This window comes from Microtus oregoni, unplaced genomic scaffold (genome assembly GCF_018167655.1).
Source record: "Microtus oregoni isolate MIOR12 unplaced genomic scaffold, Mior012 000116F_ref0000321, whole genome shotgun sequence".
In the NCBI taxonomy this organism is placed as follows: Eukaryota; Metazoa; Chordata; class Mammalia; order Rodentia; family Cricetidae; genus Microtus; species Microtus oregoni.
In genome coordinates this window covers 17639-32602 of record NW_024544745.1, presented here as the reverse complement: position 1 = coordinate 32602, position 14964 = coordinate 17639, and the positions used below count along the sequence as shown (strand labels likewise).

At 43.0% G+C, this 14964-nt stretch overlaps 1 protein-coding gene across 2 annotated transcripts in view; it reads right to left on the bottom strand.

The window, feature by feature from the left end:
- Positions 1-14964, bottom strand: part of LOC121444027 (angiomotin) — a 62290-nt gene that overhangs the window by 37728 nt on the left and 9598 nt on the right. For both annotated transcript variants that reach the window (XM_041645755.1, XM_041645756.1), the window contains exon 3: positions 6270-7203. In XM_041645755.1, the coding sequence (XP_041501689.1) occupies positions 6270-7141 (872 nt within the window). In that variant the 5' untranslated portion in view covers positions 7142-7203. The remainder of the gene's footprint in view (positions 1-6269; positions 7204-14964) is intronic.

Below are 14964 nucleotides of genomic sequence, written 5' to 3'. Positions count from 1 at the left end.
CATTTAAAATTCCTTTTGTACAAAGTAATGCTCATGACCTGACTGAAAACTGAACCTGTCTGGGAAAAACTTTATGTATGCAGAGACTTCAATTTAGAAAATATGTTTACTTGGTTACTTAAAACAGTCGCTCGGTTGCCTTTCGTGGTCCTATCTGCAACTACCTTTGAGAATTCATACACTCAAGAATTTCTCAAAGAGACAAAGATATTTATTAAACTTAAAACACCAAATAATTATTGCTCATTCCAGTTATCAATTTAATAATACACATTAAGGAGCAATATGGAAGCTTGGAGAAGATAGAGGCAACACTATTATATTATTTATAGCACACTGAATCACAAAATTTAGGAATTAGAAAGACTTTAAAGGAATTATTTTCTTGTATAGGATGAAACTAAAACCCAGAGAAGGAAAGAGATGTGCTGAGGGATTGGATATGGTGCAGAGCTGAAACACAAGCCCCGAGTACATAACATAAAACCCCAAGTCCCGTCCCGAATGAAACAAACAGAAAGAGAAAGAAAGCCAAAGCCAGAGATCTGGGGAAGAGTGAACTATGGTGTTAGTTCACTCCACTCCCACCTCTGGCTTCCTGAATTTCTAAGCAGTGCTGTACAAATCCCCAACCTATTGCTTACAGAAGGTCTCAGAAAGAAAACTTGGGTACACTGTTTAATATGGCTTCCTGATTTTTGGTAACTAATTACGAGATACGAAATATTAATACGTAAGTACAAATAATTTGTGCATAACTCTTAACTAAAACAATCAAAGCATATGGATGTGTTATTTCCCATTATCAACACTATCAGGAAGCATTTGTGTCTGTTTATTCTGAAGGCAAAAACATTATTTTTCATCCCCTGGCACAGGCTGAACTTTATATGTTCCTGAATTTCTCAATTCAGGGAAGACAGAGGACTAAGAACATGATTTAGATACCAAAAAGGGGACTTCAGAGACTTTTGGTACTACTTACTAGCTCTGTGAAACCTTGTTCAAATTTCTTAGTATAGAAGGAGAGATAACTCAGTAATAAGAGTAGTGGCCCAGTCAGAGACCCCAGCTTTGATTCCCAGAACGCACGTAACAGCCATGTTTCAGGAGATCCGATGCGGTCTTCTGACAGGTATCCCGCATGCATAGAGAGCACAGACTTACATGCAAGCAAATCACCCATACACATAAAATAAGTCCTTCTTAAATTTATCTTGCTGGGCATGAGGGCACACACCTTCAGTCTCAGCACTCATGAAGAAGAGGCAAACCGATCTGGTCCACATACTGAGTTCCAAAATAGCCAGGCTTCAAATGAATTACAAAAATACTGGGAGCTCTACCTGTTTTGACTCAGTAAGAACTATAGCTTTTTTTCTACCGGTGAGATATGTTGACCTTGTTAGTGTCTTCCTGTTAATCTTTGTGCTAATTTGTTTAAAATTCTTGACAGAAGTTGGACAAGTGAGCAGAAGCCATTAACTTTTCACTAGCAATCCAGACACTTTAGCACATGTCTTTCTCACACACTCCAGTAACCAGCATCCCCAACCACTCCTCCCTGTATAGGCTGTTTACAACCTAATCATCCCAAATATTTGTTCATGGACACAGCCAGTGACCTCAATACTTAACAAAAGTACTAAAACCTCTTTATACCCGGGGTCTGTCCCGCAGCCTCATACATGCCTCTAACATACACACAATTCTTCCAATTTTACACACTTGTCGCTGGCACTAATTGGTAAATATGGAAGAAATCGCGTAAACTACTTGAGCATACAAGAAATGACACACTAGTCAAGCCTACAACTGGAGAGCTGATGCCATACATAACCTTTCTTCCCGAGAGCCCGGGGTGGTTTGTGAACTTACATGGTGAAAGGTTTCCACTTCCCATCCTGTACATCTTCACTTTCTATACAGGTAAAAACAACCGTGTGCTTCCTTCCCAAGAGCTGTTTTAATATGTCTAATGCAGAGCTGGAATGTCCTGAGATTTGGGAGGAGGGGGCCTTTGAATATCTTGGGCGAAAGAAGGTCTTAAATTTCATGTTCTCCAACCCTACTTTCAAAATGTAAGGAAAAAAAAATCCCAGCACTATCTTTTGCCCTCGTTCTCAGGATCTGAAAGTCCACTGCCTGAGGTATATCTCTCAAAGCTTGAACACATAGTTTCAAACAGGGCTTCCTCTCCACGGCTCCCCTGGGAGCTTATCAAGCATAAGGGGCTTTTTACTCAAACAGACTTAGGCATCTGCTTCCCTCCTCCCTGAAGGGTGAATGGCCTGTCAAGGCCCTGGACAGTGCACAGCTTCTCAGGGGTCTAGGAAAAGATACTGCACGGTTTCCGGAAGGTCTCTGGGGTCAGATAAGCCCAGTATGAAGATAAGCCAAAACAAAGCAGCTGCCCCTTGACTCCCCAGGCCACAAAAGGAAGCAGGGTGCTGGAAAAACCAAGGCAGTCCTTTGCTGGCAGATTTGAAAACAAGTAAACGCTTGGGTAGTTGAAAAAGTAGGGACCCGCTCCAGGCAAAAGAACTCCAGCTGGGCTTCAACATCTGCCCACCATCAAAAGGCAGGGCGATGGTAACCATAAAATAAGGGTCTGTTGGAGAACAGGGGGCTCAGGAAAGAAGACACAGGTTGAGGAGAACTCCAGCCTATGTCACAGGAAACAAAAACACACTGAAGACTAAATAATAAAAGAAAAAGTAATGATAGCAATAAAGTGGCCAAGGCGAAGGCAGTGCACTCTTGAGCTCCTCCACCCCACAGCATCTCCAAACACTCCCCACTGAGAACTAACTGGGAACAAGGAGCCACCAAGGAGACAGTAGAATCACATGATCCAGGGACAATCCGATCTGCCCCTCTGCTCCTTCTCTCAACATCCAACTCCTTAAGACTCACGGGCTACTAGTGATCTGAAGAAGAGGGGACTTGGCTGGCTATCTACGGAAGAGACCACTCACCAAACTTAAGCTGCTCCCCAAACCTGCATTGAGAGAGTCAATATATTCTCAAAAAGAGCTTGTAAAGACAAAAAGGGAAAGTAACATACACACACACACACACACACCCCTAGCAAATACAGACCTTCCCACCTGCTACCTCTATAGGGTCCCCATCCTCTTCAGTCACTCACACATGCGCCCACATGAGTATAATGAGTATAGGCATCTCTCTCTCTCTCTCTCTCTCTCTCTCTCTCTCTCTCTCTCTCTCTCTCTCTCTCTCTCTCTCCCTCTCCCTCTCCCTCTCCCTCTCCCTCTCCCTCTCCCTCTCCCTCTCCCTCTCCCTCTCCCTCTCCCTCTCCAGAGCAGGTGCCACCAGCAACCTATAGCTGGCTTCTCACCACAGAAAGGGTGCCTCTCCCAGGCTCTGACAGTGACTGTGAATCGTGGAACAGCTTGTGAATAATTCCAGACCGTTCCAATTGTACAAGTAGCTCTGTTCTGAGCTACAGATTTAGGTCACCCTGAGATTCTGTTCAACAAGCATTTCAAGGAACCTCAGATCTGGGCATGATTTCAACACCTGAAAGGGGGTGGCTGCTATATAAACAGAAATTATTTTAATTTTTTAAAAGCACTTGATCGGTGTATAAGCCCAGGATATAAAACAAAACAAAACAAAACAAAAAAAAAAAAAACAGTTCAGTACTCAGACAAAGATTTAGAAATTTAATAATTCTTCTCATGGTTTGGCCTTGTTTCCCCATCTGGAGCTCTGAGCATTCAAGCTATTTATTTTTCTAAGGAGGGAGGAGGGCATGGGGATGATGAAGTAATCAAAGGACTGTTTATAACATTGTGTTCATTTGAACAGCAAATCAACAGTTCACCGACTCTCTCAAGGCAAATGAAGGCAGCGTTTCCTTTCTAAGGGCACTTTCTTCAGAAAAACTGACATTTTATCCTGATCTGTCATCTGCGGGTTCAAAATTAAGAAGTAGGCTTTCTATTTTTTTTTTTTTAATTTTTCTGCGAGCTGCAGCTACTTGGGAAGATATTCACAGGCCATATAGGAAATCAAGCAGGAAAAGGTGTCAGCGTGGAAAAGTAGAAGACTTCTGGAAAGCTGTTCGACTGCGTCCGCCTGCCAAAGATCCTTCAATAGGTGCCACTCCCCCACGCAGGGCATGCAAAACGCTTAGAGATAGAATTTGTTGGATGTATACCCAAACTTTACATGGAAAACCTCTAGCTTAGGCAATTTTATTATTCGTCCAGCATATCAATATTCTGTTCCTGTCCTGCAGAGAAGCAACTGTTAGAGCCTACCAGTGTGTTAAAATACTGCTCAAGGGCTGGGGGCGGAACTCGGAAGGGCAGGGCGCTTGCTGATGCCCAGCACCAGCCAAACAAAAAACAAAAAAAAACAAAACAAAACAAAAAAAAAACAAAAAACAAAAATCAAAAATACCAAAAACAAAAAACAAAAACAAAGGTAGGTCAGCATAGGCTTTGTTGTTTCAAGGGCCATGAATTGAGATCCACAGATAATATAGAAGGAAAGAGAGAAGATACATATCTTCCTATAAAATATGTGCAGCTTAATTTCTCTGGTTGTTTAATCAGTATGGGAAGGAAAAACCCCTCTTTGTCCCCTTATTTATTTAGGCAGATCAAAGAGCTTTTCCATCTAGCTTCAAACACTGTGGGAGTCATTTCAGATCACAAACAATACTGGTGAATGAGTTCTGAAAATAGCTTTCCTGGGAAGGCGGGCCATGTGCTGAGCTGGGGCTTTGGCTTCAGCTCCACACCCTAGCCAACACACTCTTCCACAAGGCAACAGATCAGTAGCCCATCCACGGGCCAGAAGGGAGACAGTGCCTCCAATGCTTCCATACTGGTGGGAAAAGCAAAACAAAAGCCCTAGGCTTCCTTGACATTTTCCTAGCTTGAATGGATTTCCACTAAGCTATGCAGTCCAAGAGTGCAGGCCCTCCCTGGGTCTTCCATTTCACTGGGCAGATGGGAGTTGGGCTCTTGTAGTAGTTGAAAGCTAAAGGGCCCCGTTCTTATCCCATTTTCTGTCCTGAGATGATTATCAAAAATCAGGCTCCTGCCTTCTGAAAACTTCAGAGGAACTTTCAAAGGGTTAAGAAATCACCCTGGGTTAAGGAGAAAAGAAAAATCCTAAACCAGTAAGGCAAGGGGAGGAGCCTAAAATGAATTGCCTCTGGTCAAGAAAAAAAAATCAGGACCTGGAGGGGAGAAAAGAAATACCAGGAAATGCTAGGTAACTTCTCTTACCTCCGCCCTACTCCACCCCAAGTGCCTTACCTCCTGACTCACCAACTTCAAGCCAGGAGGTTCTTTCCCAAATGAACAAATAGACACGAGGCGAGGAAGATACCAATGAGATCACAGTCTTGGACTGTGAGCCACCTAGGGCTTCAAACCTTATGGATACCCATCATTACCTAAACCTGGTAAGAGGTCAGGATGCCAAGCGTAACTGCTGCACTGCTGGCTTTGTTTAACCGTTCCCCCGCACCATGTCCAATTGTACCAAAGAGTAGTAATATAACCAATAAAAAAGAATCAGGATTGGGTGAATAGTAAAAATGACAACGGGTGCTGAATGATTAAGAAATATACTTAGGAAGAACAAAAGGTATAAAACGGAAGGGTTGGGCATAGTTTTGCACATAGATTTTTAGTATCTGGAAGAACTTCTACAGAGATAATGTGAATTTAACCTAGATGCTTAAAAACATGACAGGCAGCTGCCTAATGAGCTCTCTCCAGAAGAACCAAGAAGCACCCCCCCCCCCAAGACATTTTCTGAAGGTCAAGGCAAGGAACATTCTGAGCCAGCACATGTATATAATTCTTCTCCCACCAACAATCGTATCTGCCTGGCTCTTGAGTGTCAAAAAGTATCACAATAATTCTCTGAGACAGTACAACTAACAGGAAACAAACAGATTGCTCCACACACACACACACGGCCGTGAACTGTGAATGATGGAAGGGACACAATGTGGCAGACTTATTAAAGCCCAAGACAACCTGCTTCTATTGCTTAAGGAAAGCCTTTTAAGAACTCACAAGATTAGAAACAATGACCCTTCTTCCAGAATCCCAGGAGACAAGAGAGCACATCAACACTAAAATGAAGCACTGCTTTTCTCTACAGCCACTGGGAAGTTTGTTATATCAAGCACCTGCCCATTCCTTCCCTTTCCCAAAAGGCAGCAAGAGAGGCTGGTTGGGGATGAGGCCAGGAAATGATAGAAAGGGAACTCTTACCTGGCTGCGCCATACTCAGGGGGGTGCTGATATCTCATCAGTTGCCCCTCTGTTCTCCCTGGCTGGTTCAGGCGATGCTCGCTATAGAAGAGCCCTGGCTCTTGGGGCTTGCACACTACAGACTGGGATGGCATGCCCTTGAAAGGGTATTCTGGTGGGGGGCCTCGGTGTTCCATGCCCTTCAGACTATGTTGGCTGGGAGGTGGCCCTTGAGCCTTGTAGAAGTCACTGGAACTGGTGGGATTCTTGTAGAGGTCACTGGGTTGTGGTGGGGAGAGGGGAGCACTGGTTACAGGTGGGTGGGCTTTCACTCCACTGGTAGCCAGTGACATCTGCATTAGTCTTTCACTTAGGGATCGGACATGCCCTTGCTTAAGGTCTCTAAGTCCTTCATCTTGGTGCATCTTCCCAGGATTGAGTCGCTGCACTGATGGGCGTCCCTCGGTTCTCATCTTCTGGTTAGTGACTCCTGTGACATAGAAGGCAGCGCCAACACTAGCATGCTGTTGGCCCCGGAAGTATTGTGACTGGACCTTGGCTTCTTCATAGGTCGGCAGTTCCTCATTATTCTGCATACGAGGGGACAGCTGCTTCTCCATGACGATGTTTTCTGACTGGATTTCCTGGCCCTGGGGTTCTTGTCGAGCAGGGTGTGCCACGAGCTGCTGGTGGTGATCCTGGGGACTCAAAACGTCGGTCTGAGGGCCGGGGTTCCCACTGCCAGCGGAGAATGGGGGGCTATTCCCTGTGGCCTGCTGGTGGATGGCAAGCAGATTACGATTCTCACTAGGATTGCCATAGCGAAGCTGCTCTTGAAGCAGGCGTTGCAATACCGTAGTTCCTCCACTTGGCTGTTCTTCAGAATTTCTCATCTCTATAGCTGGCGTTGCTTTGTGAAGAGAGAGAGAAATTGGGCACTTGGGCTGCCCTTGACCTGGGAAGGGGAAACAGGAAGCTTAACATCCAGGTGATGGATTAATCAGTCCTCTAAAGGGGAAGAAAACGTGTTTTTGAAGGGGAGGAATCCATTACAGAAACAAAACAGAGGAATTGCATTCATAAATCGTAGATTAATTCCATGCTTCTTGTCTTTAGCACTGATAGGTTGAGGAACATTTAGGTCAAAAAGTGGTTACCTCTTTTACCATGATCTAACTAATCTTGACTTACTTTCTAAAAGGAGTGGGCCAGCAAGGAGGAGTCAAGTAGGACGGTCAGAGCGGGCAGTTTTCTAAGACCCTTTCAAGTTTCATCTCTCTTTACTCTATTTAAATCAAAAATAGAAATGTTATGCTATGGAGGTAGAGACAGAGAAGTGGGCAGAGTTACCCCCTAAACAGGATTTATGAATAAGTTCAGCATGTAATATAGGAAAAATAAAATTCAAAACAATAACTTACGCAAATAATAGGGAAAGAGAGCTTAGCGAGCACAGGCATAAATGAACCCTGCCTCAATGTCATTTTTTTTTCAGATTGCCTATAACTCTGAAACATAATCTTAAAAACATCTTTTTAGTATCCATTTTGGATGCTCCATTACTTAATAAGAAAATAGCTTTGAACAAGTATTACTGACGCATTTCTCTTAGGCCATCAAGGAGAGACATTAAGGCAGCTTGCTGTTGGTGTTGGGTAGGACAAGTGGATAGGGGGAAGAACCTCTGACATTTAGAAACTAAAAAATCCAAGTCCATCCTTCTGAAACAACATGATGACCATGGCCCTGACCACCTCCATCAGCTCTTCTAAAGAGTTACTATGGATCTTGTCAAATAGACAGCAGCAGCACAAATTAAGATCCACGTCAAAAGACTACGGCAATATCCAAGGTAGCCTAAGCCAGTGCTCTTCTTTTCATAACTTCTGTTTCCCCATCTGAAAAATTGAAGGGCAAGTCACATGCACCACCCCTTCCCTCTTGACTCCTGACTTGTGCATGTCCATTAACCAGACACTCAAAGACTCTGGAAAGAATCTGTCCTGCTAAACACTGAGCGTAAACAGCAGTGCTAAAGCATGAGATTTTCACTGTAGAAGTGTGAAGTAACTTGGTGTGCATGGACATGTCACACAAAAGTCACTGTAAGGGCCAATCTACTGAGTGTTGGGTTTCCACATGAAAATCCCGCACTCTACCTACCAGGTCTTTATCTCGACAGTAACTCACCCCCAGCTCTCTGCAAATCCCTTTCCTTAGTGCTGCAGGGCATCCAGAATGGGGACAGCAGATGGACATGCTCAGCCTCTGGCTTCTCTTCCTTCTTGATGCCTATCACTACATGCCTTCCAACTGTTCTATGGAATGAGCTAACCCAATGGTTTCCCCCCCAAAAGCACGTTTTATCATTTTTTTATTCGGATATATAATTATCTTATTGATGGGTTTGTTTTGTGATATTAGAAATGGAACTCAGGGTCACAGGCATGCTAGGCAAGCACATTACCTCTGAGCTACATTCCCAGCTCAAAAAAAAAACCCCAACTCTTTTTGTATCTCATCCCTATTTTGGGGGAAAGTGTAAGCTAACCACCGAAAGGCTACCTAACTTAGCCTGTAATCATATTCCTCTCCACTCCTGTGACACTCTGTGGTTCCCAGATTTGGACTCAAGACTCAAATTGAAAAATCTCTTCTGTTGCCTGAAATTGGACAGATGACTACCAAATTCTTTTCTTCTAGCAAAAAAAAAAGGTAGAAACAAGAATGTTTGTAGTTAAGACAAATATTACCTCTAACCCTCTCCCACAAGGCAGGAGAATGTAGACACTGAGCTGTCCCAGACCCCATACCTTCAAAGGTATGCCACCCCCTCCCATGCCACACCCGTCCTCCAGCACACACACATAGGCTCCCAGGCATGTGCTCCTGTGGCTCAGCACGCACAAACGCAGGTCCCATCTGCTCAAGCACGTGTGCTCAAGCACGTACACACATACACACTTGCAAACACACACTGAGAACTCAAGAACAATGAATGGCAATGGGTTTTTGATCCTACTGCACATACTGGCTTTGAGGGAGCCTAGGCAGTTTGGATGCTCACCTTACTAGACCTGGATGGAGGTGGGCGGTCCTTGGACTTCCTTGGACCTGATTGCTCTTTGAGCTGATGAGGGAGGGGGACTTGATCGGGGGAGGGGGGGAGTGGGAGGCGGTGGCGGGGAGGAGGCAGAAATCCTTTATAAATAAATAAATTTAATAAAAAAAACACACACAAATACACACCCACCCATAGGCACACTCACACAAACACACACACACACACACACAGACATGTGCACGCACATATATGCACACCAACGGTTCATACCTATTTCTACTTTCTTTTAGGCTTAAAGCCTTGATGAGGATAGGGAACTCTTGCTTATGGGCAGCTCCAGAAACCGCAGCAGCAGATTCCCTCTCCCCTAACACTCAGGTTCAGGGTAAGCGCCGGCAAGAGTCCAACCACAGGTCACTCTGAAATGTTCAGGAAGGGTAGGGAGGGAGAAATCAAAATGTCGTTTCTAAGTTGCCACCATGAGCCAGCAGTTAAACAAACTACTCCTTCCAAGGGAAAGTCTTGTCCCATGTTGCTTGGCTTTGAAATGAGTGGCTTTGAAATGAGAGCTCACTGTGCAGCAGGTGTGTGCGGGAGGTCATTCCAGTCTCCAATGGGACAGAAAGACTAAGAAGTGACCCTGGAAAGTGCTGCTGTGTTCAAGTCTCCCAGCCTTAGAAAGCCATGCCTGTTGGAACCCTAGATGGTGGTAAATACCCACAACCACTGTTACCTTGGGAAACAACATTCAGTTGGTGTCAGTAGCAGGATAGATTTGTGAATTTAACTAACTTACAACCAGAAGGGAAGGCAGACATCGTAAGTTAGATCCAGAGTCCGGAAAAAAAAAAAAAAAGACCACTGAATATCAAACTCCTGACTCTACTGCCACAGCCTCGGCCAGGCAGAAGAAAAACAAACTTCAGCCAAGTCATTTAATATTTATTGAAGATTGAGCATTCCAGACATTTGCCAGGCTCGTACTAGACACAATGAGTCATACAGAGACATACAAAACATAGTTCCTGCTCTCATTGAGCTTACAATCTGATTAACAGCCAATCACCCTTGCAAGAGGAGGAAAGCCATACAGCCTATTGGGTTCAAAACACAACAGAACATGCCTCAGATTGCCCTCTCAGCACCTCCTCTGACACAGGGTCTCAGCAAAAGGAGTCTACTCCATTTTATTTCCATTTGAGATCATTTTCATTGAGTTTCTGCTTTGAATCCTTCTAAACCTCCCTTCAAGTCCAACCAACGCTACTGTAAAACTGAAGAGTTTGTGTTTAGGTAAGGTTGTACATGAACCACATCCTGGCCTAGCCATGACTCATTCGTATCACTTTAAAAAAAGAAGAAACAAACAAACAACAACAACAAAAAAAAAAAAAACAAAAAAAAAACCCTTTTACTGCACACCAGAGGCTCTGTGAGAAGCATGGCAATGCAGAAGAAACACACGAGCATCGTTGTATTTTGGGAGCTTTTCCAAAATTCTCAAGTTGAAAAAAAATCCACAAAACCACACAGTGATTAATTTAGCATTATTTCCTTGCAATGTTGCCAAAATTAAACGAGCAGATATGGAGTGAACAAACCCGGAAATTTGTCTTTCCATCTTGTTTTGGTCCAAAGTATAATCGTGATCAAAAGCAAAACTGCTCCCAATCTGCAAGGTAATTATTTGAGGGTGTCTCCCCTTCAGTGCAAAGCAGAGAAACAACTTTTAATTGGAGTCAAAGTGAGACTGGGAGTAGAACTCTGGTAAATAACCAGCATGCTCTTGTTGTCTTACTCTGAAGAAAACAAGTGTCTGCTTTTCAACGGAAACCAGAAAATGGCCCTAGGCTTTCAAAGAGGAGCCCCTGGAGGAAAGGCATCACAGGCTTTTCCTCCAGAACTACTGAGATTCTTCATGCTGATTTGAGACTGGCTTTCTCCTGCCTCCCTGATCTTCACTGGAGAAAACTTACTTGGCCAAAATCTCTTCCCCCACTCCCTTAATTTTGTTCAAGTTCCTCCACATCTTTTTCAGACCCCAAATCACTTTCTAATACCAATGAGACACTGTGTTCTCCCACTTCCTTACCACATGGTTCTGGTTTCTGTTTTACAGGAAGGCAAGTCATCTCAGGAGAAAAACAAACAAACAAACAGAAATTATACAGAGTTCTCCCAAGCTTATGTCTCTTTTTTTGATAACCTTATGTCCATCAGCATGCTAAGGAAAAACATGACACTATTAACGAAAGAGAAGATTCCTTGTCTCATGCCGAAGAACCGAAATAGTAGGAACTACATAACCTTTAATTTGCCCACACTTTTAATCATGCCACTGCCAGGGATCTGACATCATCTTCAATCAATAAAATAACCTTGTTGCTCTTGAAGACACAGAGTGCCTTTGAGGATAGTGGACCAGAAAAGAATGGAAATGCCTAGCTCTGTTTTATAAAATGCAGTATAAATCTATATATCCAGCTCCTCTGTAATAAGAAGGCAGCAAAATTTTTGCTCCACTTGGAGCTATGAACCTCTCCCCATATACCTGGAAGGTGAGCCAAACACATTAGTGAGAGCTCAGATGTTTCCCAAGCCAAGACCCAACAAAATCAACATTACAAGGTGGCCAGAACAAACCATATTTTTGCCCTTCAAATGAATTTTGCAATAAGCCTATTAGGTCTTCTTTCTAACCCTTCTTCTACTTCCTCCTTCCATTCTGCCCTTTACTATACAAACAAGGATGGAAAACCTAGTCTAGAAAACTGGTTTCTCTGCCAAATTCGGATCAATCTACTTCATATTTTATTTCCAGAGAAGTGGAAAGCATCCAGGTCAAAATTTCTGTGACTATGTCTTTGTAAATAAAACATCACACACACACACACACACACACACACACACACACACACACACACACACCCTTATTAAAAGCAAGAAGTCTGGGCAGGAGAGATGGCTCAGTGGTTATATTAACCTGAATGCTCTTCAAAAGGACTAGGGTTCAATACCCAGCACCCACACGGCAGCTCACAACTGCCTGTAGCACCAGCTCCATGGTATCGTACAACATCTCCTGGCCACCACAGACACTGCATGCACATCATACACAAATCTATCCAGGCCCAACACCCATTCAAATAAATAAACCTGACAACAACAGAGCCAGGAAGTCCCAGTAGATTCACTTGTGCTCTCTGGCTGGGCCGCTTAATGGCCTGATCTTTCATAGACACTATCTTTCCCAAGAAACTTTGCAAGCCAGAGCACACATTCAGCTCTGTGCATAGGATGTTATTGAGCTGAACAGGGAGTGGGGTACAGTAGAAACCCTGCGGCCAAGGGTTCTATTATCTCACTTCTCAAGTTCAAATCCTGAATTAAGTTCTTTGTTAATTGACCTCATCCACGTTTCTTTACCTGCATAGGTAACAGTGGCATCACCTAGAAATTAGGATCAGTGGTGTACACATAATAGAAGATTATGATCAAGATTAAGAGAAGTAGAGGTATTCCATGTAAAGTGTGAAGCATGGACCCTGACACTCCATAATAGCTCGAAAAAGTTAACTATTGCTATAATTATTATACCAACTTAGCTTTTATTCTAGAATGCTTTAAAAATGTTATGAAAGTTGCTTGATTTAAAGTCCCTATTTGTATCTTAGTTACAGGGTTTCTTAAGCCATCAATGGTCAGAATTCTGATAACTCTTGGGAGATCACTTAATGCCCCACAGTCCTGTAACTTGCAAACTGGATAGGCATTTGTTCCTGCTTAGAAAATTCTCGTAAGGGGTTGGGCAGTGGTGCACATGCCTGTAATTCCAGCCTAGGCAGGTAGTTCTCTGAGTTCGAGGTCAGCCTGGTGTACAGAGTGAGTTCCAGGAAAGCCAGGGCTCCACAGAGAAACCCATCTTTCAAGCCCCCTCCCCAAAAAGTAATGTGTAAGGGAAGAGTGGGCATCAATTCTTTTCTGTATCATTCATTGCCTAGACCACATTGGAAAATTACTGTAAGGCCTTGAAATTTTCAACCCTTACTGAGGAGCATGTGAGAAATCTGTTTCTAAAACATTAATTTTTTTAAAACATATTATATTTTAATTACTTTATTTTTATTTATTTGTTTATTTATTTAGTGTGTGTGTGTGTGTGCACCAGGGTGTGGCCATGTTCACTATGCTGTGCATGTGCAGAGCAGATGTCAACTTGCGGGAGGCAGTTGTCTCCTTTTACCATGCAGATCCTGGATATGGAAATCAAGTCTTCCCAGAGGCAGGTGCCCTAACCCCCTGAGTCATCGTGCCCAGGTCAGAATTGGTCATTTTTTTTTATCCCACTTACACTTTCTTTTATATTGCTCTGAACTAACCCAAACATATTCATGGGCAACAAAATTACCACGCAGACAGTGGAGGGGTCAGTGAGACACACAGTAGTGGGGTGAATCCTGTTACCACCCATTTTTTTCTTCTGATATACATCATTTATAAAGGGGATCATTAGACCATGGTACCACATCTAGCCACTTAATGCCTCAAAAAAGTACAAGGGATCCATAAAAGCAGGACACACATAAAAGGAAGAAGGTTTAAGAATCTACCTAGATCCTTGCTGCCTTAACAATCTCTTCCCCACTATGGTATTGTTGTTTACACTTTATTTTTATAAATAACATAAATACAGTGTGCAAATAGTTATAATAAAGAAGATAAATCACTTAGAAATCCAGTACTTCAGCATTGTTAAAATTTGTAAACACTCTATTTAGACCTGTGTAAAGCAATGAAAAACACCTGGTTTTGGTTTAAGAGACAGGGTCTCACTGCGTAGCCCAGACCAACCTGGAACTATGTAGTCCATACTGACCTTAAACTCATGGCAATGATTCTGCTCAGTTTACGCAGTGCTGGGACTATGGGTTTGAGCCATTACAACCAGCACAAAGAAATATTAATATGCACAGAATATGGGATCCTACGTTTCATTTTATTATAAGCCTTTTACCCATGTTTTGGCATAGACATCATAACAAATATTGTAATGGTCATGTAATATTCCAATGAATGAGTGTATCAAGATGCACTTACCCACTTTCCAATTAAGATAGTCAAATGACTCCCAATTTTGTGCTGGCCTAAATAATTTCATTAAAACATGTTTGTGATTTAACCTTTTGCTATATTTTAGAAAAACATTTTCTTAATTAAATTAATGAAATCTTAAATCCTAATATAATATTGTTTCTTAATGATACAACCCCACAAGTGAAAGGAATGGGTCAAGGAGCACAAATGTTTGTGAATAGCCATTTAAAAAAATAAATAAACGAACAAAAAAGTAGCAGAAAGCAAAGCCCCATGAAATCTTTCTTTCACTTAATAAAATGCTCTTCTGCCCCCGTTTCTCCACCAGGTCAGAGCAGGGCTCTGGGGACACTGGGAAGCTTAAGCCAAGAGAAGCAGAGGAGGACCTCAGTGCCTTTTGAAATGGCAGAGCGTGGAATGTGGGCTCCCCTAGGAATCTAGCTTGCATGCACTTGCCCCAAATTGCCACTTGGCCAAGAAGCTAATTAGTAAGAACATCAGATGGGTGAGAACAGGTTCATGGCCTGTAATGGCTTATATCATCTTTCATTTTTGCCC